This window comes from Monodelphis domestica, chromosome 5 (assembly GCF_027887165.1).
Source record: "Monodelphis domestica isolate mMonDom1 chromosome 5, mMonDom1.pri, whole genome shotgun sequence".
Taxonomy (NCBI): Eukaryota; Metazoa; Chordata; class Mammalia; order Didelphimorphia; family Didelphidae; genus Monodelphis; species Monodelphis domestica.
This window is the reverse complement of record NC_077231.1, coordinates 322,060,739-322,087,376: the sequence shown is the minus strand read 5'-3', so window position 1 is coordinate 322,087,376 and position 26,638 is coordinate 322,060,739. Positions and strand designations below refer to the sequence as shown.

General features: G+C 43.9%; 1 protein-coding gene across 1 annotated transcript; it reads left to right on the top strand.

Annotated features, from left to right (window-relative positions):
- Window positions 1-15,878: 15,878 nt before the first annotated feature.
- LOC107648872 (pseudouridine-5'-phosphatase-like) lies at window positions 15,879-17,518 on the top strand. Its single transcript, XM_056800578.1, has one exon. It carries the CDS (start codon window positions 16,337-16,339, stop codon window positions 17,048-17,050), a length of 714 nt encoding a protein of 237 aa, XP_056656556.1. The 5' UTR covers window positions 15,879-16,336; the 3' UTR covers window positions 17,051-17,518.
- Window positions 17,519-26,638: the final 9,120 nt, after the last annotated feature.

The window sequence follows — 26,638 nt, the reverse complement described above, 5'->3', positions numbered from 1 at the left end:
TTGATGCACTGAAATAGGTATAAAATCCACTAAATTCTTTGTAAAAAAATTTTAAATAGGTTAGAAAAATTCTATTTCCAATGATTGAAGTATGCTGAAAGGAATATTTATAGGTAGGATAAAAACCCATCATTTGCAGCAACAAAAGCCTAAAATAGTGGAAATATTTCCCAAGACCTATTTTAAAAATACTCTCTCCAACGCATGAATTTCTTTCCAAATGCAGCTTCCTTTCTAAAGCGATGCCTATTTTGCTTTGATGTGCCAGATTAAATGTGCTTATTTATTTGTTTCCTATATACAGGCTAGCTAGGACACTCCTGGCAGCCATTTGTCCCCACAGAAAGTATCAACAGCTTTTGAATACTGCCTTTCTGAAAAAAGCAGAATTTGTAAGTCAAATGCACACTAGAAGCCCTTTGCCTTGGGATCACCAGCACTCCACTCGGGGACACGCGTGGTGCGTCTTGCTCCACCTCATGACTTCTTATCAGATCTGATTGTTTTTGCCTCATAGTATAACTTACCAAGAGAATGATTCATACAAGAAGTGGTCAAGAGACCAAGAGCGGCGGTCCCCGTGAGCCCTTGTCATGACAGAGCTCCTGCTCTTCACTCCGGACACACATGTTGTACCACCTGGGACCAGGGACTCTCGGATGTGCATCCTGAGACCTGGAGCTGGTGTTAATCAAGAGGTTACGTAGTAGTCATTTGTGCTTCATTTCTCTCTCCTCCTCAGTTCCCTTAAAGGCTATATAAGCGGCCCAGATTCTTTTCTTCCTGGGAGCTGCCAGTCTAGCACGGTTGGCACTCCCAGGGGTCAGCAACCCGAGTGGCCAGTCTTGGGGCTCTGTGTGGAGGCCTTGAGGAAATGTATTGAACTCCTCTCCTGATTAAAGACGTGGTCTTTTGTGACTACTTAATAGTTCTGTGTTTTTTCCAGTTCAACAGTACATATGTATCTCTGTTGTGTGTGTGTCCTAGGACTCTCGGTAGCCTGCTGACGATTGTGGACCCTTTTTCAGAATCATGTTTTTAAATAGCTGAAGGAAATGTAAGATTGTATTTAGAAGTTAGTGAAAATAAATGAGCATTGCTTTTCCCCATTCAAGTAGAACATCCTGAGGGTCCATTTACCCATCTACCTTGAACGATCAGTGCCTTTTTTCTTCCTCTGTGCATCAATGGATCATCTCTTGCACCCTCTAGTGTATGTCACAAACTTTGGACACTGTTATGTATCAGACTGAATTAGCTCAGCCAATCATCAATAAAAGATGCCTTAAAAAATTCTTCCTCTTGTGGTACCTGAAAATTTTAGCCAACAAATAAAATGAGGACATTTCTCAAAATATAATATCATTTACTAATAGGGACATAAAATCTATTAGTAAAGGAGAGGTCAGTGGAGTATACCAAAGATTGAGCAAGAGAGAGAGTGACAGAGAGAGAGAGAGAGAGAGAGAGAGAGAGAGAGAGAGAGAGAGAGAGAGAGAGAGAGACAGAGAGAGAGACAGAGAGAGAGGGAGGGAGGGAGGGAGAGACAGAGAGACAGAGACAGAGACAGACAGAGACAGAGACAGAGACAGAGACAGAGAGAGAGAGAGATTCAAAGGAGAAATCAGAAACTGAAAAGATAAAGTGAAAGGAAAGTTGAACTGCAGTAGAAAAGAGAAAGATTAAAGGGAAGGTTGGCCTCTATAAACATATTGAATCAAGTCTTGGGCTAAGCCTATCAAATATATTCTTTTAAAGACTGAAAAAAGATTAAAGAAAAAATAACATTTTGCTATTTCCCCACATCCATTCCCAGTGTGGGTTCTTTAACAAGCATCCTGATATGCATGGCTCACTTCTTAAACCGAAATGTTTACTGCATCATGGAGTTTCCTCCAACATAAAGAGATTGCAGTTAGTTGGAGGTGAACATGAATTTAATTCGGGAAAGAGCTCCATTTCTGTCCATATCTGAGGAATTTTCCTAAGTGGGGGCTCTGAGCTATTGTGATAATAATATTAACTTCCTGTCTGATATAGACTCCATGAAGTTTTAAAGGAAGGAATCACATGAACCTGAAGGTACATTCTGTTGCTTGTAAGCTAGAAACAAATGCTTGTTGTAATCTGGTTTTGATGAGTAAATATCCACAATTGAGGGAGATAGAAAAGAAAAGGTGATGCTGAATACCATCTGGTCATCTGTGCTCTCCATAAGCCCTGCTGTTCTACATTTTAAGAGATATCTACAACTAAGATGTCTTTGGGGGGCTGTAGGGACAGTCTTCAAGGGAGGGCCAGGTGTCTTACCAGGTGCTTTGGGTCATATTCCTGATGGTAGATTTAGAATAATTGAGATCGGCTGTGGAGGTAGGTTTCAGCTTGCTAATAACTCAAAAAACGAGGCTTGCCTCTGCTCCTGGCCTTCTGGCCTTGGCCACTAGATGTTGCCTCACACTGAAACCTCTCACAGCTTGTGGAGCTGCTTCACTCTGTAATGTCGAGGCTTTGTCACCCCATAATATTCTTCCATTAGTGCAGCCCCTTTCTTCCACTGAGGAGTTTCTCCTAGCCCCAGCCTAGTCAACCTTCATTTCCTTCTAGGAATTGTTTAATTAACGCCACACTCGTGCATGGACCCTCAGGACCCTTCTCTGGTTTTCAGCTTTTTGAGTGCTCTTTTCTCCCATTGGAATGCAAGCTCCTTGAGGGCAGGGACTACTTTTCTTTTTGTTTGTATTTCCAGCAATCAGCACAGTGTCTGTCACATAGTAAGTGCTTTTCCCCTTACTTTGCTTGCACAGGTCACCCAGGAGGAGTAAAGGCACCAATGGGCACTTACCAGAAAGAGTCCAAGATGGCCTCACCTAATGAGAATCAGGATGAGAAAGAAAGCAGAACCAAATCCAGCAGAGCCAGGGAGAAACATAGGAACCCATCACTGGAGCAGTAATGGAGGAAAATCCAAGGAGGAAGGTAAGAGGTTCCAGTTAAAACAACTCAGGACAGGTAAGGTTTTCCTGAAATTTTCAAGTTTCATTTTGAATATTTTGGCTGCCTGATTTTAAAGAAACAATGTCGAGAGGGGCCGAGGAAGCCTCACCAACCCGATTTGACCAGGCTTGCAATTGTGGAGGTTCTCAATTGCATCTGGTTGGTTCTCAGACATTATTTTAAAGGAAGAGCAGAACTGGGATGAACTGAAAAAGAGAGCTGATCTATCAGAAATGTACCTCTTCTCTCTCTGGGGCCTAACAGAGTAAACCTTTTCCATAGGACAATCTTTCATGATGTTAGAGATAGCTTTCCTTCCCCTCCTGTCCCAATTTTCTTGCCCTCAGTTTCCCCAAATGATCCTCACATTTCATGGACTCAAGGCTATTCGTCTTCCTGGGGGCCATCCATTGGACACTCTCCAGAAGATCTGGATGTCAAGAGCCATCTGAATCAGTTTGCAGATTTGCATGTGATAAATGTTGAGGAGGATGTAGTGATTCTTGTAAACTCCTGTCTGGGCTCACCAGGGCTGCTCTCCAAGGCACAGCTTCGCTGCATATTCAATGCCTCATTCTAGAATGAGCATAATCGCGATGTATTAATATACATTCATGCCCACACCACAGATTGATACAATTAATATTATATATGCTTACCCATTCACACAACGTTACACCTATTCATATAATTACTCCATTGGATTGATATCCATTTCTGGCTTGTCAAGTAGGGAAGTCTATTTGGATGATTTGGGGGAGGGGTTGGGGACAAGTTGAGAGACTGGGAAGAGATGCACTTTGTGGAATGGGATGCTGATCTGGTGAAATGTTAATATGCTCTTGGCCTCCTCAGGAAGTGGATTAGCATCAGGAGTCTCCAGTGGCCATCCCATAGACCATGAACCTCAGGGCAAGTTCCTCAGCTTGGTGAACAAGGTGACTCATGGAATCTCCAAAGTAAAAGGGACCTTCCTTGGCAGTCATCTCATTGGGCCCAGCAGAAGTACAATATTTATGGTCCTTGAAGTTAGAGAAGTCCAAGATTTCATCATCTGCTTCATCTTAGGAGGACAGAACCTCAGGAAGGAAGGAGCATGGCTGCAGATTTCCTGGGCAGAGCGAAATTGTACAAGCATTGATCTAAGGATTCAAGACCCCCACTAGGAAGGGTCAGAGGGGAAGAAACAAAAGACAAAAAACTGATGGCAGGATTAACATCGAGGTGGTGGTAGTTGTTGTCCTTCATACTCAGAGGACCAAAAACTGGATATAAGTGAGGCAGAGTTGCACCCAGTCACTGTCTTCCTCTCTCTTCCAGAGTCACCAAAGACTAGTAGCAAGACAAGAGGCAAGATGACCAGTGATGTTTGGGATGCAGTGGATGTCCTTGGCTTCTTCCAAGTCTCACTAAGCTCTCAGTGATCCACAGTGCTTGTTTGCTGCTTTTGTGGCCATTTGGACACATTGTTCTAATCTGCACCTTTCCACTAAGGGAAGTCTCCCTATGCCTGGGTAGGCGTCCCCCCAATTCATGAGTCAGTTTTCTGGGGTGCGGCTGCTCCACATGCTATAGCTTCTTGGAGTCACAGGTGAGAGCCGGGTGGCAAGTGGACGCCAAAGGAGGAAAGCAGCCCTGAAAAGGGCTTGGCAATCATGTTTTTCATTTCAGTTTTTAGGTGAGAAGAAATTGGACCAAAAGATAAGTTGAGTTGACTCTGGGTGATGAGAATGTTCATTATTAGATTAGGAGGGTAGACGTGGTGGTTCTTTTCATGGATACAGAACATAAGCTGTCCTGACCTCTTCAGTCAGATAAGATCTTCTGACAGAATCTATTGAAGAGACTGAGTACCATTGCTGGGAGGGCCAGGAAGAGCCCCTGGTAAGAATTGGTGCTAGTGGACCCCAGGTTTCCAGGACACCCGTGCACAAATAGAGTCAGGAGATGCTCTTTCATTCTAGTAGGTCAGAGCTGAAATCTAGATTCTGGGAGAAGGCAGGGGTATGACTTGGTTCTAGAGAAAGACATCCTGGAAGTTGATATTCCGGAATACTGAGACTTGTTCAATTATCTAAAAGGGGGGAAAGAGGAGGAGCTCCAGGATTTCAATCTGCCTTTCATTGGAAGAATGGAAAATCTTGCTAGAATTGACCAAATCATTCTATTTGCTTCTATATTTGTTGCTTTGTTTGGCTGCTCCAACCCTCCAACCTCTCTTGGATACTTATGTGTGTCTTGGCATACGAGGAGTTTCATTCTTTACTACACATGATGGGAAAGGACCCATTTTCAAGGAGGCAGGCAAAGTTTGCACCAAGCAAGTTTTCATCTTCTCATCCCCACCTCCCAGGGTCCTCTGGGACTCAGAAAATGGTTGTTGGATTGAGTGGAATTTTTGGAATCAACACTCTATAAATGTATAGATATAGATAGATTGTGTGTGTGTGTGTGTATGTGTGTGTGTGTGTGTGTGTGTGTGTGTGTGTGTGTGTAAATCCCTGCACTCCTTGACCTATTCTCCTTCTCTGAAAGGAGCTAGATATTTCCATGACTTAAGAGAATCTGAAAATGTTCAGAGCCACATCGTGCCCAGACAGCCTGTCAGTCCAGTTCTGTCAGAGACATTTTTTGTCCAAGTGGTTTTCTCAGAGACTCCATGAAGGCTTCCCATGGAGGAAAGAAGACTCCCTCACCACCTTCTCAAAGTCTTCATGAATTGCAAAATGGTTAAGTGGCTATTTTATTAGTCACCCCTCCTAATAGGAGTGAATTTTACTAGGACAATTCCTGTGTAGACAGTAGTTATCAGGTTAATTTCCTGGTTGGCTTCAGACTGAAAGGCACCAGAGATTCATGACACATTGTGAGGGGAAGTAGATATACATATGGATAGGAGGGAGGGAGAGAGAGAGAGAGAGACAGAGAGAGAGAGAGAGAGAGAGAGAGAGAGAGAGAGAGACAGAGAGAGAGAGACAGAGAGAGAGAGACAGAGAGATAGAAACAGAGAGAGAGACAAAAAGACAGAGAGAGACAGAGAGAGAGAGAGAGAGAGAGACAGAGAGAGAGAGAGAGAGAGAGAGAGACAGAGAGAGACAGAAAGAGACAGAGAGACAGAGACAGAGACATAGAGACAGAGACAGACAGAGAGACAGAGAGAGAGAAGGAGAGGGAGAGAGAGACAGAGATGGGGGGGAGAGAAAGAGAGAGACAGAGACAGAGATAGAGGGGGGAGTGAGGGAGGGAGGGAGGGAGGGAGAGAGAGAGTCTGTGCTTTCATTTCTTCATATCTAGAACTTGGTTTTGCTCAGGAAACATCTCACTGTTTTCACCCGTAAAAGTAACCTATCTTTGTGAGATAATATAGTCAAAATTGTCATCTGACATCTGAATCTCTCATCATGCCTTAGAGGATTTGGCTTGTTTCTTAACCATCTCCCTGCTTTAGGGATGGGCTGGGAGAGCTGCTTTCAGTATCAACCTGCAATGCAGACTCTGGGCTCACTCTCCCAATCCCCCTGGATCTAGCCATCTGGTCCCCAAAGAAGACTCCTCCTTTCCTAGCTTTAGGAATAATCTGGGGAGACTCAAGTAAGCCCCATTCAGTGTGTCCTCCTTCTCCCAAATGTCCACCCAGTTAACGGCTTCCTAATGCCAATTAAGCAATCAAAATGAATTAATCTTTATAAAGGAGTAGTTTCTGGGATGGTAGAGCAAGGATCAAAGCAGCACAGCTTCACAGACTGGGAATACACTCACTCTCCTCTGCACCCTTTGGTTCCTGTGGAGCGTCTGTCACCCTTAAGGTCACAAAATAACACCTTAACCAAATTCATTTCTAAATGTGGCATGGCCAAAGGGCCAGTCCCCTTATTGCTCATGGCCAAAGGGCCAGTCGCCTTATTGCTCGTAGGACACAGCAAGTTGGCTGTTGATCGATTCGCTGCTGGACGACTGAGGCCTGTGGACCACTCTTCTGGCCCAGGGCCTCACAGGACCTGGTGTCCATGAGTCTGTTACTGATTCCAATCGTTGAACCTTGGATGGCTTTCCTGACTCTCCAAAGCTCCCAGGGCCAAAGCCGATCAGTTCCATCTCTGATCCTTGTTTACTTAAGATCAAGAAATTCAAGGCTTCAAGAAATGATTAAATGCCTACCAGGAAAGAAGAAACAAAGGCACCTCTCAGTCGCCAATCCACAGCTACGGATGGGAAGCGCCTTCTCCCTTTTCCATCTGATAACCCACTCATTTAGAGGGGGGCAGGGACAAAAGAGACTGAGACGGTCCCAGAGTGAGTTCCTCCATTTGAACCTTTTGTATACACTCTACATGGAGCTCAGCAGACCATTAAACGTCCTTTTATTTTTCTTCTGGTTAACCCCTTCGTAAGCTTCCAGGGAAGAGTGAGGTTATATCTGTGCATCATCTGATGTCCCAGGGAAAAGGCCCCCCACCCCTGGGGAATGTGTTCTGCATGCTGGACAGAGACATTGTGGATGTGCTCGAGGACTGGGTCCCATTGCCTGCACTGCCATCCTGTGGGGAAGGAGCCATGTGAGTTCATTACTACAAGACAATGCCCTCGGGGAGCACCCTTGGGCCCTGGAGCCGGAATCCCGGGGGACAAGGGGATGTCTATGGAGCTTCTCTTGGCTGTGACAATCTGTCCTCCATGTTGACCTCGTGGAGAACTGCAGCAGCTCCTGTGCCATGTGTGTGTGCAGGTAAAAGTCTTGGAGTGGCACCACATTTGCAGCTAATGCAGTATCCACTTTCCAAGTTACCAGAGATCTGGGTATTTTTATCCCAAGTGAGTTTATTTTTGTTCCGAAACAGGTGTCCCTTTAATACACGAGGCAGAGTTTCTGGGAATAATCAAGTGTTACCGTTTAAACAAATCAGCCGAGCGCTAACGATGCAAACCTTGCATCCGCCTGAGCTCTTCCTGGCGGCCCCGTTGGACACTCGGAGCCCCTCAGTCCAGCAGCTGGCTCGGAACCTTGTTTGCAGAACTCTGTGGAGTGACGGCAGTGAAAAGACGTCAAAGCTAGCTCAGAAGGGTCGCTTTGGCGCATCCTCAGGACCCTGCGAGGGACAGAAAGCCTCCTGGGGTGGTCAGGGTTAATCTCTGCGCTTTTAAGAACATTTACGTGAAAGCACCATCTTGTTGCCTCCATCCGTCAGTCAGCCATCCTTTATCAAAGGCTTCCCAGGTGCCAGGAATTGGGCGAAGGGATGGGATTACAAAGAAAAGCAGAAGCCCGATGCCTAGGCTGGAAGAGCTCCCACCCTAATGGGGGAAGAACAACAGGCAAGCAGTTATGTAGGAGGGGGGTCTCTGCAGTTTAAAGACCAGGGAATGAAATCGTGGGGGCAGGGCACCCCTAAAAGTCTTCTTCCAGAAGGTGGGATTTGAGGAAGCCAAGAAACCAGGCCAAGAAGGGAAAGCGTTGGAGGCGTTCTGGGGACGGGCAATACCAAGGCAGGAACAACAGGCCATGCCAGTGGTTTGAGGAGCCTGTGAAAGGGACTTTCCAGATTTTATACTGGATCCTAAAGGTCAGAGGGGACCACAGAAGCTCATTGAGGATGGGAGAAGGAGAAGATGCGGGCCATGGTCAGCTCTTCACTTTGGCCCCTGAAAAAAGGCCAGATCAGAACGGTGAGATGTGAAGCCTGCAACATATTGGGAGACGAAGGCATGAATCCCAAAGCTGGGTCACAAGAGCCTCCATGAAGACACAGAATGGAGATGGGGATGCTGTTAAGGGAGACACTAATGATGCATTTAGGTGACAGATGGGATGCTTGAGGTGGCCGTTTATGAGGAGTCAAGGGTGATCCTGAGTCTGCACGCCTGGGGGAATGTGGTGGGGCAGGTAGTGATGCTGACTGTCAGATTTGGGGGGAGTTTGGAAGAAAGGTTGGGGAAACTCCACTAAACTCCACTAGGGGCATGTTGAGTTCAGGCTGCCCCCTGGGAATCCCTTTGGGGAATCCCTGGCTTCCTTCAAGTCTCCGCTGAAGCTCCGCCTTCTGTGGGAGATCCCTATTGTTTGTCCATCACCTTGTGCCCTCCTTTCCCCGTCATCTTGGAGCCCATTGGCAAGTAGTATTTCTGCATGTCCTTGGCTAGTTGCCATTGGAGTGCAAGCTCTTTGGGGTCACAGACTCTCCTTCTGCCTTTGTATCCACTTTCTTTAACACAGGGTCTGCTACCAAGTTGCATTCAATAAATCCTTGTGGAGTGCCATTTAGGAGGCCACTAACAGTGTCTGGGCAAGAAGAGGAAAATCTGAGTCGGGACAATTTCAAGCAGCCAAGCAGAGAAACAAACAAACTTGATGTGTTAGGCACAGGGACCTTGTGGTAGACCCTGTGCCAGCTCTGGCAACTGACCGCCAAGGAGGCTGAGGGGATGAGGACAGGACTTGGTAGTTTCCAAAGGAGGAGGATAACAAGGGTCTTCAGTAGGAGGGGCAGGCTTTGAGAGGAAGATAGCCTTTGGACGCGTGCTGAGTTTGTGGTACGGATGAGACACCAAACAGTCCGCCATCGACATTTGTTAAGTGCTTCCTGGGAGCTAGGCACTGTTTGTACACCCAGGTTAGTAATTCAAGCTCCCTCTGAAGGAACTTACCATGTATTGGGGGAGAGAAGGTGCCCATAGCAGGTCTATAAGAATAAAGAGAAAGGGAACAGGTGATAGACAAACTGATGAATGAATGAATGAACCCAAGCCAGATAAGTCCAAGGTCTTTAAGGAGAGGACACTAGAAATAGAGGGAGATCTGAGCTACTTCTTGAAGGAAGAAACAGATTTTGTCTGTCTGGAGGAGGTGTCAAGCAGGAAGTAAGAGATTATCCCAAATCTTCATCCTTGGTGAGAGAAGATATCTATTACCTCCAAGGGCAAGAACAAGGTCATCAAGGAAAATGGTGTCATAGAGAGACAAGAGATGGATGAGGAGAGAATCCATGGATTAAGAGTTAGCCAAGGAAAGAGGCAAAAAGCAGTCAGAGAGGCAGGAAGAAAACTATGTCCATGCAATTTCATGGAAGAATAGGAACAAATGTCAACAAACATCTGGAGAGGTGGTTAATGATCTGGACACTATGAGGGACTTTTCAGCTGTAAGGGCTAAGGCATGGAGGAGGTGAATTAATGGCGATGAAAAGTTTGGAAGCTCAGCTAGAAGCAGAGATCACCCACAAAAGAAATGCCATTTCGGTAATCATAATAATAGCTTTGGCATCCCCAGAAAATACAAGGTGATGTATGGTTATAAAGCTGGCCTTGGTCAAACTTTTAAGCCTCTGACTAATACTGACTGTGAGACCCCAAGAAAGTCTCTTCCCCTCTCAGGGTCCCCAGACGACTCTCTAGATGGAGAAGCCTCTGTACAGATTGCTACAGACAGGAGAAGCTGCTGTTTTCAAGTATGGAGCAGAATAGTGGGACCAGAATAGGAAGAGCACAGGTAGACGTGGCAACCAACGAGCCACCAAGTCCTAGAGGATGTCACCCCAGAAAGATACTCTTAGAATATTCTAAATTTTCTAGCCTGAGAAAAAAGAAACATTTGCCCAGACAAGACCAGCTCTCTGTTTCCTTCTCCATCTGTTCCTGCCTGTTCTTTAGGGTGTTTAAAAGATAGCACCAGATTAAAGGACGTACAATATTAGCCTCTTTGAAATACAACTCCATATGAAAAAAAAGTCCAGAAAGGAGAAGTAGACAGACAAGGGTAGCTAATTATATTCTTCATGGTCTGGGCATTCTCTTTGTCCCTGGGAAAAGCGATATTGCTTACTTTTCCTACTACAAACTCCCTTTAGAAAGGAATCCATATTCTTCCAAAATGGCCAAGCAAATGAGCCGATTCCTCCTTTGCTGGCTTGAAATAAATACTCTTTAAGAGTTCTGAAAGGGATACTAAGACTCCAGAGTACAGCCACACTAGGTGACAGACAGCAGATGCCCTGGTGGCATCTGATTCCTCCTGGCTCTAACAATAGTCTCAAATGATGGTCATCATCTTAGTGATCATTTCTATTGCTGTCACACACGAATAAAGATTTTGTGTAAGCTTTCTGCATATGTCTGACCCATGTGGTTCCCTGCCATTTATCTCCTGCAAGCATCTCTCCGGGGCTGCTATGATGAGAGTGGATAAATCTAAACACAGGCCCAATCATTAGCTGCTGATCAATGGGAGAACTAGGACAGGTGGCATCAATCTCCTCACAGAAAGAGAAGCAGCCCCCAGGGCCGAGGACAACATCCAGGGGCCACGGACTGGGTTCCTTTTCAAGACGAGAACTACTCGTAGGGCTAATTTCAGTCTTTGTATTCAGTCCAAACCTGCAGGTTGAGTTCCTCCAGTCGAGCTGAAGGGACACCTTTTGGAGGAAAGTTTTGAACGTTTTCCTAAAGGATCTTCATGTGTCCTCCCATGAATGTAAACATGAGTTGTGGCCATTATCCTGCTTTTATTTGAATATGAATTGCTTTTACTATACCTTTGAAGCAGTCGCACAGGGCAAGAACCCTAATATTTATATTCCATTGTAAATATTATGAGTCTTTCTCCCTTGGGGGAAGAAACTGTTTAGATAACCTGCTTTTCCCATAGAAAAGTACTGCTGTTCAGTCTCACAGCCCATCCTTGTCTCTCTCCTCCTAATGGAGACGTCGCATTCACTGGGAAAGTACAATAAGTGTTCCTCCTGGTCACAGCTACAGCCCTTTATTTTTTTCCCCTTTTCACAAAAGAGAGAACTTATGGAAGCTCTAAATAAATGATGATTGCCAAAGATCAGAGGAATTTTACATAAGACCAAAGCAATTTAATTTGGTGCTTTGATACTGGTTCCTACATAATTTAGCATGCTGGCAATGGTGACATCCTTCGAATCCCCAGTCACGAAATGGTCCTGCAGGGTGTTAGCACATGATTAGCCAGTGAATAGCTCAAGGCATACATTCAGCTGGCATACATTCTTTCTTTCTTTCTTTCTTTCTTTCTTTCTTTCTTTCTTTCTTTCTTTCTTTCTTTCTTTCTTTCTTTCTTTCTTTCTTTCTTTCTTTCTTTCTTTCTTTCTTTCTCTCTTTCTCTCTTTCTCTCTTTCTCTCTTTCTCTCTTTCTCTCTTTCTCTCTTTCTCTCTTTCTCTCTTTCTCTCTTTCTCTCTTTCTCTCTCTCTTTCTCTCTTTCTCTCTTTCTCTCTCTCTTTCTCTCTCTCTCTCTCTCTTTCTTTCTTTCTTTCTTCTTTCCTTTCTTTCCTTTCTTCTCTTTTTCCTCCCTCCTTTCTCCCTTTTTTCTTTCTCTCTCCTCCCCCCATGTGTGGGAGGGCACAAAGAATTCTTTATGGCAATTGATAATTTCTATGGCTAAACATATGAACATAGATATACACTTATACATGTTTATTCACTCCCTACCCCCCCCCAGTGCATTCATATAGCCAGAGACAGCACATCTGATGTGTCCCTTTGAATTAGTCAGACTGCACCTAAGTTAAAAAAAAAGTAACCATTTGACACCCTCTGTAAAATTGGAGACATCCCCAACTCACCTCTATGGCTCACGGTGCCTCTTTTCTTTAGAAGTGGGTCTTTTCATTTCAATCAGGGAGGCAAAGCCCCTGCTGGGTCAGACCTGGCTTTACCTAGCTGCCCCGTAATTTGGAGAACCAGAATAATAAAATCAATGTCCTTCATCACTGATGCAGGTCAGCAGCTTATCTCTTCCTTCAAGATACCAAAAGGCCCTGAGACATTAATGACACAGCCTGAATGTTGTGGAAGAGGGACATGATTCTCTTGTGATATGGGACTGTATCCTAGGAATGGGGTATAGCCTTGGCAAAGGCATGATGGTAGGGAATGAAAGCCAAGTTAACCTGTGTGGCTTAATTGTTAGAGCAGTGAAGGTAAGTAATTTGGTATGAATCCAGAAAATTAAGTTACATCCAGATGTTGAAAGAATATTGAACTCCAGCTAACAGGGTTTGTATTGAAAGTTTTATCCTTAATGTAACAGGGGAGCCAGTGCCTAGTTTTTGAGCAGCGGTGTGGCCCCAAACTGTACTTTAGGAGGATAGGTTGGTCAAGATAAGGATTGGAAATTGGAGAGGAGAGAGAATGGCAACAAGGAGGAGAAGCGCACAGTGGTTGTAACAGTTCCACTGGGTTTTGACATCTCTGTCATCACTTCCTAGAAATCTCCTGGCCATTCCATCAGCTTTGCTCTTCCCTGTCTTCCCCCCAAACCCCAAAGATTTCCACTTGTCCTATCTCTTCTGATGAAGTCATGAATATCTTTTAACCTCTTGATCTGTCCTAAACAGAATCGTCCTCTGTGTGTGTGTGTGTGTGTGGTCTCCCTTGTTAGAAGATGAGGTTCTTGATAGTAGGGTCTATCTCACTTCACAATATTGATCACTGCCCTTGGCAAATAGTAAGGATTTAATACATTATTTTATCCATTCATTCATTTGTAATCCAGGTGAAACTAAATTAAGGTAGTGACTGTATGTTGCAACCATGGGAGATTGGAAAGATGACGAGGTCCTCAGCAGAAGTGCAACTGTGAAGAGGGGCAGGTTTCAGGAGAGAGTGTCTGTGTTCTATTTTAGGTATGCTGAGTTTGAGATCTTTATATGACATCCAGGTAGAAATGGCTACCAGGAATTTAATAACATACTCGACCTCAGGAAAGTGACTATGACTGGACAGTTAGCCTAAAGGTTCATCTCTGCCAAGATGGTAATTTGTGGATAGAAACTGATTCAATCACAGATAAAAGAAGTTGCAGGGGACTCATTCTGTCAGCTACAGCACAAAGGGGAATGGGTGAAACAGGCCCTTGGAATCCACTTGGCCCTTTCCATCATCAAATACCCAGTTATGAAGTAGGATATAAATTATTAGGATAGGATCATAGGATAGAATTCTTTAAATTATATAAGATTATGGATATGTAAATTATATTAAATTATAGAATATGAATTGGTTCTGTTGACAAGACAGAGGACTTTTGTTTTCTATATGAGGTCATCAGTTTAGATCATTTCCTCCTTGATACTCTCTTCTCTCTAGATTTTGGGGACACTCTTCTCTCTTTGACCTTTTCCAGCTTTTCTGAATTCTCCTTCTCAGTCAACTTTGCTGTTCTCTTCATTCTGATCATGCCTTCTAACCTTAGAATGCTGGCTTAAGCCCTCTTTTCATGTTCTCCTTTACTGCTTCACTTAATGATCTCATCACCTCCCCCTATGATGATGATTCTTAGAAACATCGATCCTGCCTCCCCCCTCTCTTTTGATATCCAATCTGACATTTCCAACTTTCTCTCAGATATCTCAAAATGCATGTCCAGTTGACAAGTTATAATCAACATAATCCCAATGAAACTCATTATCTTTCTTCCCTATTACTGTGGAGGGCAAGGGCATTCTCTTAGTCCCTCAGGTTCACAACCTAGGAGTCATTCTGGATTTCTCATTCTCTCTCACTCACCCCATCCAGATCCAAGCTTTGGCCCAGTCCTGCTCATTTCACCTTTTTAGTATCTCTCAAATATTCCTTCTCTCCTCTGACATTGTCTCTTTTAGCTACTGGGAGGTGGGGTCTGGCTGATTCAGCTCTATTCACCCATGTGCTCCCACACACACACTCAGTAAACTCCAGTGGCTTCCTATCACCTCCAGAATCAAATCTAAAACCCTCTTCTCAGTGTTCCAAACCCTTCATGGCCCCACCTTCTCCTACCATTTTAATCTCCTTACTCTCCATTCCTCATATCCTCTCTGATCCACTTCTACTGGCTTTCTGGCTATTCTCTGAATGAAGTACTCCATCTCTCCAATATGGGTAGATTCCCGGACTGTCTCACAGGCCTGGAATGCTTTCCTCTTAGCTGCCTACTGCATTCTTCAGCTTCTTTAAATCCCATCTTCTAGAGTCTCTAGGAAGCCTTTCCCAATCCCTCTTCCTTCTAGTCTTCCTCTTGTTAATTATGTCCTATTTATCTTGTTTCTACATATGTGTTAATCGATTCTTCCATTAGACAGTGAATCCTTGAAGGCAGGGGACACACAAGCACACATGTATGTATGCAGTATACATTTATTCATACTTCTATAAATATACAAATACATCCATACTACATTTCCTAGTAAAGGTAGGCATAGTGCTGATATAAAGACCCACGTGTAAGCATTCATTTTCCAAAGAGCTTCTATACCAACAATGGAGAAGCTGATTATTTGGTAGGTGTCAGAACCAACAACTAAGGGAGTGGGTCTATTTTAACCTCTTATCTTCCATTTTAGAATCAATACTGTGTATTAGTTCTAAGGCAGAAGAGCAGTAAGGGCTATTAATGGGGGTCAAGTGACTTGCTCAGGGTCACACAGCTAGGAGCTGAAGTGTCTGAGGCTAGATTTGAACCCAGGACCTCCCATCTCTGGGCCTGGCTGAGCCACCCAGCTGCCCCTAGGGAGTGGGTCTTGATTAAAATTGAAACCAAGGTTTGGGATTTGCCTGGTACACAGCAGGTACTCAATAAATGCTTCTTGAGTGCTTCATTGATGGGTGAGACAATGGATTTAAACACACTCTTATTTGCACTGAAGGCTATATTATTAGCATTTGGGCAGTGAGGGGTACAGTGGCTACAGTGCTGGTCCTTGAGTGGGATGTCTTCAATTCATGCCCAATCTCTGATCACTTCTTGGCTGTGTGACACTGGGGAAATTGCTTAATATTTTTTCTGCCTGTTTCCTCAGATATAAACTGGGAATAAGAAAGAATAGCCCCCCCTCCTTCCCAGGGTTTCTGAGGGGATCCAATATGATACCATTTGGAAAGTGGTTAGCCTGGTGCCCGGTACATAATATGCTGTAGAAATGTTTGCCCCCATCATCATCGTCATCATCATCCAGTTAGTAGCTGGGTGGTCCAATGGCCAGAGCACTGAGCTTGGAATCAGGAAACCTTGAGATGGCATCTAACTCAGGGAATGCACTACTGTTCAGCCCTGAACCTCCATAAAAAGGGGTGAGGGGGGTGATGACACCACCCTTGTATGGTTGTTGTGATGTCTAGATGAGGTAATAGGAATAAAGCAGGAGGTGACTTTTAAGACAATAAATGGGGCATGGGTTTCCTAGTGCGCATGTGCCTGCAGGGAGCCCCTCGGGCCACCGACTGTTCTTCAGGCCCCACCCCACCCTCAGTTCTTACCCCACCCCCACTTTCTCTTCCTCAACTGCAGCAGCAAACTTCTACTCCCAGTAGCTCCGGGCCTCGTGACCACCCAACGCCCTTGGCACAATGGACTCTCCGGTTCCCGTCCTGGCTCTTGTGTCTCCGCTCCGGCCCGTCACCCACCTGCTCTTTGACATGGACGGCCTCCTTCTGGATACGGAGCGACTCTATTCCGTGATATTCCAGGAAATCTGTGACCGCTATGGAAAGAAGTTTACGTGGGATGTGAAAGCGAAGGTGATGGGCAAAAAGGAGCTGGACGCAGCCCAGGTGATTGTCGAAGTCCTGCATCTGCCGTTAACCAAAGAGGAGCTGATGGCAGAATGCACAAAGAAACAGGAACAAGTATTTCCAACCACCACGCTTATGCCAGGCGTGGAGAAGCTGATTAATCACGTGCATCGACACAATATACCCATCGCTGTGGCTACTAGTTCAGCCGGACTGTCATTTGAATGGAAGACCAGAAGACACCGAGACTTCTTTAGTTTATTTCATCACCTGGTTCTGGGCGACGACCCCGATGTGAAGACAGGCAAACCGGAGCCCGATTTGTTTCTAACTTGTGCCAAGAGATTTTCCCCTGCTCCTCCTGCGGACATGTGCCTTGTGTTCGAAGATGCTCCCAACGGAGTTGAGGCAGCACTTGCAGCGGGGATGCAGGTCGTTATGGTTCCAGATGAACAATTAAACCCAGAGCTAACTAGAAAGGCAACATTGGTGCTGAAATCTCTGGAGGACTTTAAACCAGAGGTGTTTGGTTTGCCACCATATGACTGAAAGAGAATTCGAATGACGATCTGTTTGGTAGTATTACTCCCCAACTGGTTATCTTCGACCCCCCCCCCCTTTTTTAATGAGGAACTGATAAGAAAGTCAACGTATAATCCAAAAAAAGTTTGGTAGTCAGTCAGTTAGTCACTCTTCCCATCCTATCACGTACATAATTTCAAAGCAATTCAATGAATTCATCTTGCCCTGACCTCTGAGGTAGAATAAACAGTGAAAATGGCCAAGATGAATCAAAGGGCAAATTATAATTAACATTGGAATAATCAGTAGTTGATTGCTCTAATCTGAAAGACCTTGCTCCCTGTGATTGATGTTTTCCCACCAAAGAGAGAACATGTCTAGCCTTAGAAAAATTCAGTAAAATTGATGAAGAGGATTTATTTTAGTAAATGTCAAATTGCTATTACAAAAAATAAACTTAATTTTTAAAAAAAGACGATAAATGCTATTATGCTTCTTGACAACATTTTAAAAAGTCTTCAGAGTTTTAACAGATCCACTCTTTCTCCTTGAAAAGGAAAGATCTGTGATATTTATAGATAGATGGTGCTTATCACTTTGGTCAGGTACAAAGTATTGTGGGTAGTTTATAGGCATTTTATGTACACTACCAGTTTATTGTCTGATGGGAAAATCAATGGTTCCTCATAAAGGAAGTTACTTAAGGTGGAAGCTCATGGGATCTCTTAGGAAGAGCTTACAAGCACGGGGGCTAAACTGTCTGGCAGGAAGCTCTGCCGATGGCATCCCAAACCAGAGAAACAGCAAAGAGCTCTCCTTCCCCTTCATCCCACCACCTCAAAGCCCATCTTTCTCTCTGTCTCTGTCTTTCTGTCTTTCTCTGCCCAGACCCCCCCTTTTTGTGTTACTCCACACTTACATATTCACAATCCCCAACACCCACCACTTTTCCTTTCTCTTATTGCCCTGGCTACTGTTTCCATTGGTGTTTTTAAAAGAATGATGCCCGATCTCCCCAAAACTTAGTCATTGCTCTTGACCCTGAAAGTCTGTTAAACTTTTTATTTTCTACGACATGAAAAACGTTGGGGAGTATCATAGATTTTTCAGATGCCCAGACCATGCCCTGAAACAGCAGTTTGTCCTTCTCCCTCTCAAAAAAGTATTCTATCTAGGAGAGTCACGTAAATTCATTTCACTAAATCGTACAGCCTTGAATTTAGAATTGAAAGATGGGGGAAAGAATGTCCTAACGTGTCTACACTCCCTGTTAACTATGTGGGTAGACCATGAGTATTTTTATTTAAAGAATTAATGCTTGACCCTTTTGCTCTAATCCAGTGTTCCAATTAATATCACTTCCCCATATTGTCAACTGGACCTTACATTATTCATATTAATAGAAGGAAGTAGTAGATGGATAGGAGATCAGCCCAGAATAAAAAACCCTGTGATTTGACTTTGGAAGCCATCTTTTTTCAGCAGATGGACTTTCTTAGCCATACCATATTGAGGATAAAATTAAGTCTGAGTCTCCCTTTAGAGGGACAAAGTACATCGTGGGTGAAGGGGTCTAAGGGGAGACCATTTCTTATTCAGCTGCTCGCTCAGCCATTTGTTTCCTACCAACTCCAAATCCATATAACTTTAGGAAAGGATCTTTCGTCTAGACTAGGGGTTCTGTAAAAATACAGAACTTAACAAATATCACCAATGAGCTCCTTGTCAGAGGGGGCATTTGGATTTTCTTAAAGGCAGTCGTTCAGTTGTGTCTTGGGGGTATAATTAGGGGTTGACTGAATACATTATGTTAGTGGTCACCGGGGACTTAAATTCAATCCCAATGAAATACTGAAGTCAGTGTGGGATTTGTGGTGGTTTGTTTGCAATAGAGGGAAGAAGTCAAGAAGAAGGAGAAGAGGGAAAGGGTAGAAGATCTGCTCTGGCCTGGCTTAAGCCAGGGGGAGTTCAGAGGCCTCAGCCAAGGGGCCTTCTCAGAAGATTAATCTGGCTCAGCTTCCAGCCATAAGACCTCTTCCAAGATGAGGGGCCTCCGAGGAGGCCCGTGCCTTCAGAAGGTCAAGGAAAAGGGGACTCAGCCTTATCACTCACCACGTGGCCATTCAGGGAAACCACCTCAGCTAAACCATGCTACAGAGCTCCTCCCAGTAAACTCCACCACCAAAGTCCACCAAAGCCACAGGCACGCCAAATGCTGCCAAAAGCTCCCAGTGCTGCCCAGAGAGAGAGAACCTCACAGGAAGTGACATGAAATATGAAGGCAGTTCTTTATGTCACTTCCTGTGTCTCACATGTGCCAATGGTGACTTAAACTTGGCTTAGGACAGCCCGGGGGGTCAGTCAGTTGTTTCTGATTTGGCACTTGCTAGCACATGCCAGTCATAGGCCATTCTTCCCTACCGTTAATCCTTAAGTGGGGGTGTCTACATTCCTGGTTGCTAGAATTCTAAAGACTAAGCAGGGTGGAGTAAATCTAAAATTCACAGTATGACTCTTTGTGAACCCATTTGGGATTTTCCTGGCAAAGACACTGGAGTGGTTTTTCATTTACTCTTCTAACCCATTTTATATATGAGCAAACTGAGGCAAACAGGTTAAATGACTTGCCCAGGGTCACATAGCTAGTAAATATCCAAGGCTAGATTTGAACTCAGGAAGATGTCTTGGCCCCTGACCCAGCACTCTTGATGCTGGGCCACATACCTTAAAGAAATTTAAGAAAATTGGCACTCAGTCAAAGGGCAAATTCAGCATCAAATAAGTATTCATCTAAATCTGTGTTTAGCCTTATAGTTCTCTTAGGTACAAACTTGATAAAGGCAAAGAACTGAGTTTAGTAACTAGAAATCCTGTAATGCCCGACTTGTCAGAGTTCAATATTTCCTCCAGTTCCTGGGTATGTCCTTTTTCTTGGTGCTTTCTCCCTTTTTCCATTCCCTAATTCTTTCTAATCTTCCCTTCCTTTCCTTCCCACCTCCCCTCCTTCCTTTCTTCAACTTTATAGCTTAGGGTGGAAGCTTCCAGCACTCCCAGGAGATTGAAATAGAGCTTTGCAATGGATTTTTTACTGATAAATTTTCTGAGAGCTTCTCAAAGCACACCTGCAAAATTTGTCCAGATGAAAACAAGCTTTTGCCAATGGGAAAATATTGCACAAGCCAAAGGTGTGTGCTCGAAAGAAGCCCAAAGGCACGTCTGCCTGAGAGGGGACTGATTCCAGGCTCAGGGGCTCAAAACGTGGTCCTTAATTGTTGTTGATGAGGTAGATAGAACTCATTTTGAGGGGAACTAGGAGGACACTGGCTGTCATCTCCAGATCACAGTGAGCTCCAGTTGAATACTTGGTTTTGCTTTTGAATAGTATTTTTAAAAACCCACCAAATTAAAATAAAATAAAAAACATCGTATGGAGGGGAAAACACAGCCTTAGACCTGAGCATCTTTCCTGGATGCTGTCAAAGCATCAACAGTGGACCGAAAGAGAGACCCTTGGTTTCCTCTTAGCAGCTGGGCCTTCTATGCCAAGGAAAAGCAAAAGCAAGTTATTCAGGGGCTTGCATTCACTTCTTGGTCCTCCGCATTCTTTTCTGCCCAGTGGAAAAGGTATAAGAATTCTACCTGGAATGAGACAGTGTGGGAGAAGCCTAAGAGGGGTGGCATCATAGCCAGAGACCACCATGTTTTGAATCTTGCCTCCGTCACCACCACGTTGTGTGGCCCCGGGCCAAAGACTGTGTTACTTGTGTTTTTCTTGTAAATGGGAATAATATCTCAAAGAAGTAGTCCATGAAAAAGCTTTTCATACTGTAAAAAGCCATAGAGCTATTCTTATTTGTAATTTTGCCATTTATATGTGAATAACATCATAGTATATTAATCGTGAATTATAAACAATATCCATGATATTGTATATTTACTCATTATCATATTGTTCTTGTTATATTGCTACTTTTCTGCAAGGAATACATTGGTTTTTTTTAAACCCTCACCTTCTGCTTAGAATCAATACTGTATATTGGTTCCAAGGCAAAAGAGTGGTAAGGCTAGGTAATGGGGGTCAAGTGACTTGCCCAGAGTCACACAGCTAGGAAGTGTCCGCAGCCAGATTTGAACCCAGGACCTCCTGTCTCGAGGCCTGGCTCTCCATCCACTGAGCCACCCAGCTGCCTCCTACAGGGAATACATTTAAAGGTAATCCATCATATATATGGGTTCTACCAACTTTTTGGACACAAAGATGGCAATTTCCTTACCATCCCCCAGAATGTCCCATTCTGCAGACAACTGATTAGAAAGAACCCCAACTGCCACAGGTGCCTTTACGATGGGAGTCTGAGGATACCATCTATTAGGGTCAAGAGCAGACCCAGATAATCCAAAAACAAACAGCAGAACAGAAGCAGACACAAGAGTTGAAGGTCTATGAAGCGCACTGGAGAGTGACGTAGCCCCGCCAGCGCCTTTCTGATCCAGCTGCGAGTACAACTCCATCGGACTCATTCTGCTGGCCTCCTCAGCCATGTCTTCTTGTCTGCCCTCTCCCTTCCTCCTCCTCGGGTACAGAGACTTGGTAGCCCCCCCAAACACGGGTCCAGGGCTACAGATCATTGGTCTCCTCAGAGCGTCACTCCCCACTGCCCGGACCTGCAGCCACGTTTCAAACGTTCCAATCCTCCAGGAATGGCCCTTCCATGTTGTGCCTCTGCAATCCAAGTAAAAACTGCCTCTCGCTTGTCCATCATCTTGGGAAGGGGGATGCCATCCCTTGGGCCAGCTGACCACATGGTATGGCTGTGCTTTGAGGAGAGCGAGCACTGCAGCAGGCGGCCACACTAACCCCCACAGAACACTGATCCATGTTTCAGTGCCAGGTTGGGGATCTCTTGTCCAAGTCGATCACTGCTTTCCTCTTTTTTACATGTTATGGAGTGTCAGACAGACAGAGCTTGCTGGCTCTCGACTCGCCAAGCCTCACCAAACTGCTCTCCACCAACCTTCCCCCTCGTGCCTTTGGTTCTCTTCCTGTGAGTTTATATTCTCAAAATACAACATGGCCCCAGCATCCATAGCAACCGCCATGATCTTTTTTAATAAAGTATTCCCACGCAGAGGCAGGCTCTGTTATATTTCTCCCAGCCATAACTAATGTGGTCTAATGTAGTCCCTAAGGAAGACCCTCGGATTTATTTTTCTTGGGGGCTGTTGTTTTAATATTTGGATATGGGCATCTGTGACTATTGCTGAAATAGGTTTCCTTTTCTCCGATATTTTCTCTTATGAATCTCTTGTACTATCTTACACCATTTTATGTGTTGCTCTCTGGTCCTTGGCTTGTCACCTCTAAATGAGATGTGCTTTCTCTCCCTCTCTCTTTTCAGTTGGAAACCCTTTGACTAAATTTACAATACCCCCGAAATATAGATGAGAAGGAAGAAAATAACAGAAAGAGGGGAAAGGGACGGGAGGAAGGGGTAGAGGGAGAGACAGTGACAGAGACCCAAAACAGAAAAGTGAAAAGGTCAGTTCTTTAAAAATTTGATCTATAATTCAATGAGTATCCAGAATTCATGATTCATGATGAGAGAATCTCTCTCTCTCTCTCTCTCTCTCTCTCTCTCTCTCTCTCTCTCTCTCTCTCTCTCTCTCTCTCTCTCTCTCTCTCTCTCTCTCTTCTCTCTCTCCCTCTCCCTTTCTCTCCTCTCTCTCTGTCTCTCTCCCTCCCTCCTTCTCTCCCTCTCTCTCTCTCTCTCTGTCTCTCTCCCTCCCTCCTTCTCTCTCTCTCTCCCTCTCCCCCTCTCCCTTTCTCTCCTCTCTCTCCATCCCTTCCTCCCTCCCTCCCTCCCTCCCTCCCTCTCTCTCTCTCTCTCTCTCTCTCTCTCTCTCTCTCTCTCTCTCTCCCTCCTCTGTCCCCCTCTCTCTCCCCCTTCTCCTCCCTCTCTGTCTCTGTCTCTGCTGTCCCTGTCCCTGTCTGTCTCTGTCTCTGTCTCTTCCCCCCCACCATCCCTTTCCCCTCCTCTCCCTTTCTCTGTTTCTGACTCTCTCCATCTCTATCTCAGTTTCAGTGGGAGAGTTTAGTCACTATGTGTTTTGTTTGCTGTATTCTGATCTGTATAACTTGCACCTATTTTTCCTCATTCTTTGGAGAAAAATGTGGAGAAGGAGTCAAATAGTAGGAAGGCAACTCCATTTAACTTAATTGAAACAAAAATTTCAATGAATTCTAAGAACCAAGAAAAACAGATAGAACCTTCTTTCTAGCTTCTTCATGGAAAACGGCTGTCCACTAATTTTATGTCTCCAAGTGAATGCCAACCTGATGATGAGTTAACAGATCTTAAAACTGAAATTAAAGGAAGAAAAAGGGCCCTCCTAGAACACTTAGTATGCTGTAGGCATTTAATAGAGCCTTTTTCAACTGACCCCAGGCACCCACAAATCTGGTGGGCATGATTCTGCTTTTCCCCATTGCATACATTCTTGAGCTTCCAATCTCATACTCAGAACATATTTTGCAATCAGAAGAACTGAACATCCCCCTTTGCAAATTCCTTGGTAAGTAGTTGCCCCTCAATCTGGAGGGAGCTGTCTTTTGCTAGCAATGACCATTTCTTCCACACCTTGCCTCAAACACAACCTTTGCCAGGTAGGATTAAGCAACTGTGAGAGAACCAAATAGAACAGTTCGTGTCAAGTGGCACATGGGCTTTTCATGGTAAATTTCCAAAGAATCTGGTATGGAGCAAATGTTTCCTGGAAAGGCATTTCACAACCATCCTCCATCCACTTCCATGAGATGCTGAAGATCCTGGAAACTCATGACAAGAGTCCAGATTTCAGAAAGAAATGGGATGGTGTCTGTGCTTATTTTCATTATGACAATGTTTATAGATACTCAATAATGGCTTCAAGAATTGAGGTGGTTTCTGGGAATTTTAAATTTTAGAAAGGAAAGTAGTCTCCTGTGTCTTTTAAGAGGTTTCAAACAGATTTAGTGACAGAATTCAGGTGTTTAAGAGTGGATGAGGTCCCAAGTAAGAAGGTCCCTGTCTTAATCCTCAAAGAAAAGGACCTGGGAAATCTTTGCTCACAAGTTCTGTAACTTGAAGTTGTTGTGTTTTTTTTTTTAAGCAGTTCTTATAACATATTGATTCCTGATTTCTTATTTATGTCAGACTACATTATAACTCTTAATTTGGAATAGATCAAGGAATCTGGTTAGGTGAGTCTCTCCTCATCCATTACTCCTATCTTGATATTCTCATAGTACTGTCCTGTTTAACCATAAGTATTTTGTTATGGCTTTCTATAAAGCAGCCCATCAACATTTTGATGATGTTATTGCACTTGGGTGATATTTATATCATCACATAAGAAAGAGAAGTTTTCACAGGTTTTCAAATGCAGATATGACTCATCAGGAATACAAATAGACATCTCTGAAATCTACTTCTCCATGGATAACTGGGATTTCTGCCTGGGTACAAGCAAGGCGTCAGCTAGGAATTGGCTCCTTCACTTCTCTCTTTCTCTAATGTGACCTGGAAGTCTATCTGTCAGTTTTCCTCCTTGGCCCCGTGTCGCTGGTCTAGGGTATCCTAGGTTCAGTGAGGACGTCTCCTCCCTTGTTAAGTGGGAGAGCGATCCTTCACTAGCTTTCCAATCTATCTCTTTACCACCAAATGCTGATTAGACCAAAGACAAGTAGGCGATAGCAAGTGATGCCATTAGTCCAAGCAGAGTCCACATTATCAGAAGAGATAGAGAGATTAGAACATACCAAAGCACGTACAAAAGTGGGCATATTCTTGGGTTGGAAGTGACTTGACATCTCAGTTCAGATTAAGAAAGATGGCCTGATTTTATTCAAAGAGGAACATTTTTCTGTCTCTAGTAAGGCCAGCTAGAGCCCAAGGACCTGGTGAGGAGCCAGTCTTGCTATGTGTCTGTCCTCGCTGGGGTGTCTTCTGCTCATGTCTTTGTCCTCACAAATTTTGGTAGCAGCTGCATCCCTAACAGTCTCCATCGTCCACTTTGGAGACGATCCTGATACTTTGCCTTTTCCTTTTAGTTGTTTATTAACACATCCACCTATGATAGGGATACCCGGTCAGACGGGGCATATTAATCTACAGCACTGGAAATCATTTTAGACATTAACAGGGGATCAAATGAATGTGAGCTGAATGACCACCAGCAATGACTCCGGTCACAGAATCTCACTGTTTCAGAGCTGGAAGAGACCTCAAGGGATACCCCCAAGACATGTAAGCTTGAACAAATATTCCTCTCTGGTCTTCCTGGCCATCCAGGCCTTTTCAGCACAAGAGAATCCCAGATAGGAGCCACCTAGTAAAAATCCATTTGCTCTTTGAGAAGAGTTTCATAAGAGACCAAGTGTTGATCAGGTCTACATTTATTTTGATTAATGATTCACCATCTTTCCATGATGCTCACTTTATGATCTTCTTTTGGAGTGATGGCCCAATTCATCAGATTTTTACCCCCCAAAGTCATGTCATATTGAGATGTTGAGGTATTTCATGTATTGTAGCAAATGCCCAGGCACACATTTCCCCAGTTACATGTCAAAATAATTTTGACCATTGATTACAAATGGATTGTTGAGTCCCAAATTCTCTCCCTCTCTCCTTCTCCCTACCCTCCTCCCTCAGATGGCAAACAATTTGATATAGATTTTATACATACAATCAGGTAAAACTTGTTCTCATGTTAGTCATTTTGTTGAAGAAAGAAAATGAAGGAGGAGCAGGAGGAAAAGGAAGAAAAAATGAAATATAGTACATTTTGACTCCATCAGACTTTTCTCTGGGGGCCAATGGTGTTGTTCATCATGAGTCTTTCAGATTGTCTTGGATCTCTTTTGCTGAGAATATTTACATCACTCACAGTTGTTCATCATAAAATATTGAAGTTACTGCAAACACTATTCTCCTGGTTCTGTTCACTTCACTTTGCATCAGTTCATGCAAGTGTTTCCAGGTTGTTTTTTGTCTGGAATCATCCCATATATTATTTCATATAGCACAATAGTATTCCATTACAATCATGCACCACAACTTATCTAGCCATTCCCAATTTGATAATGCAGACCCTCAATTTCCAATTCTTTGCTACCACAAAAAGAATCACAAATATATATCATTGTCACAAATCCCTACAATTAAAGGCTTCCTATTATGTGACATTTGATGGGATATTTAGGAATTACAAAGAAATGAGGAAAGAAAAAACCCATCATATTTTACCATCTCATTTGTGAGGTGTGGTCAGTGCAGGAAATCCTGTAAGAGTATCTCAGAATTGAGTCTTGTACATTCTTCAAACACTCCATGATATGTATGATTTGGAACCATTTTCGCAGAAACACTACACAATCATGACTTCTCGAGCAAGAAAATGAAAACCTGAGGGGCACCGATGGTGCTTTCATAATATCTATTAACTAAAGAGGACATATCTTATTTGTCTGTTTATAATTTTACTCCCCCTTTCATACTCCTATAGTAAACTCTTCTGAAATGCATCTAATAATAGTCAAGGGAAGGAGATTCTTTACCCGTGTGTGTTAGAAAA

Coding starts and splice junctions, on each gene's coding strand:
- LOC107648872 (XM_056800578.1), top strand. CDS start 16,337: ATGGACTCTCCGGTTCCCGTCCTGGCTCTTGTGTCTCCGCTCCGGCCC.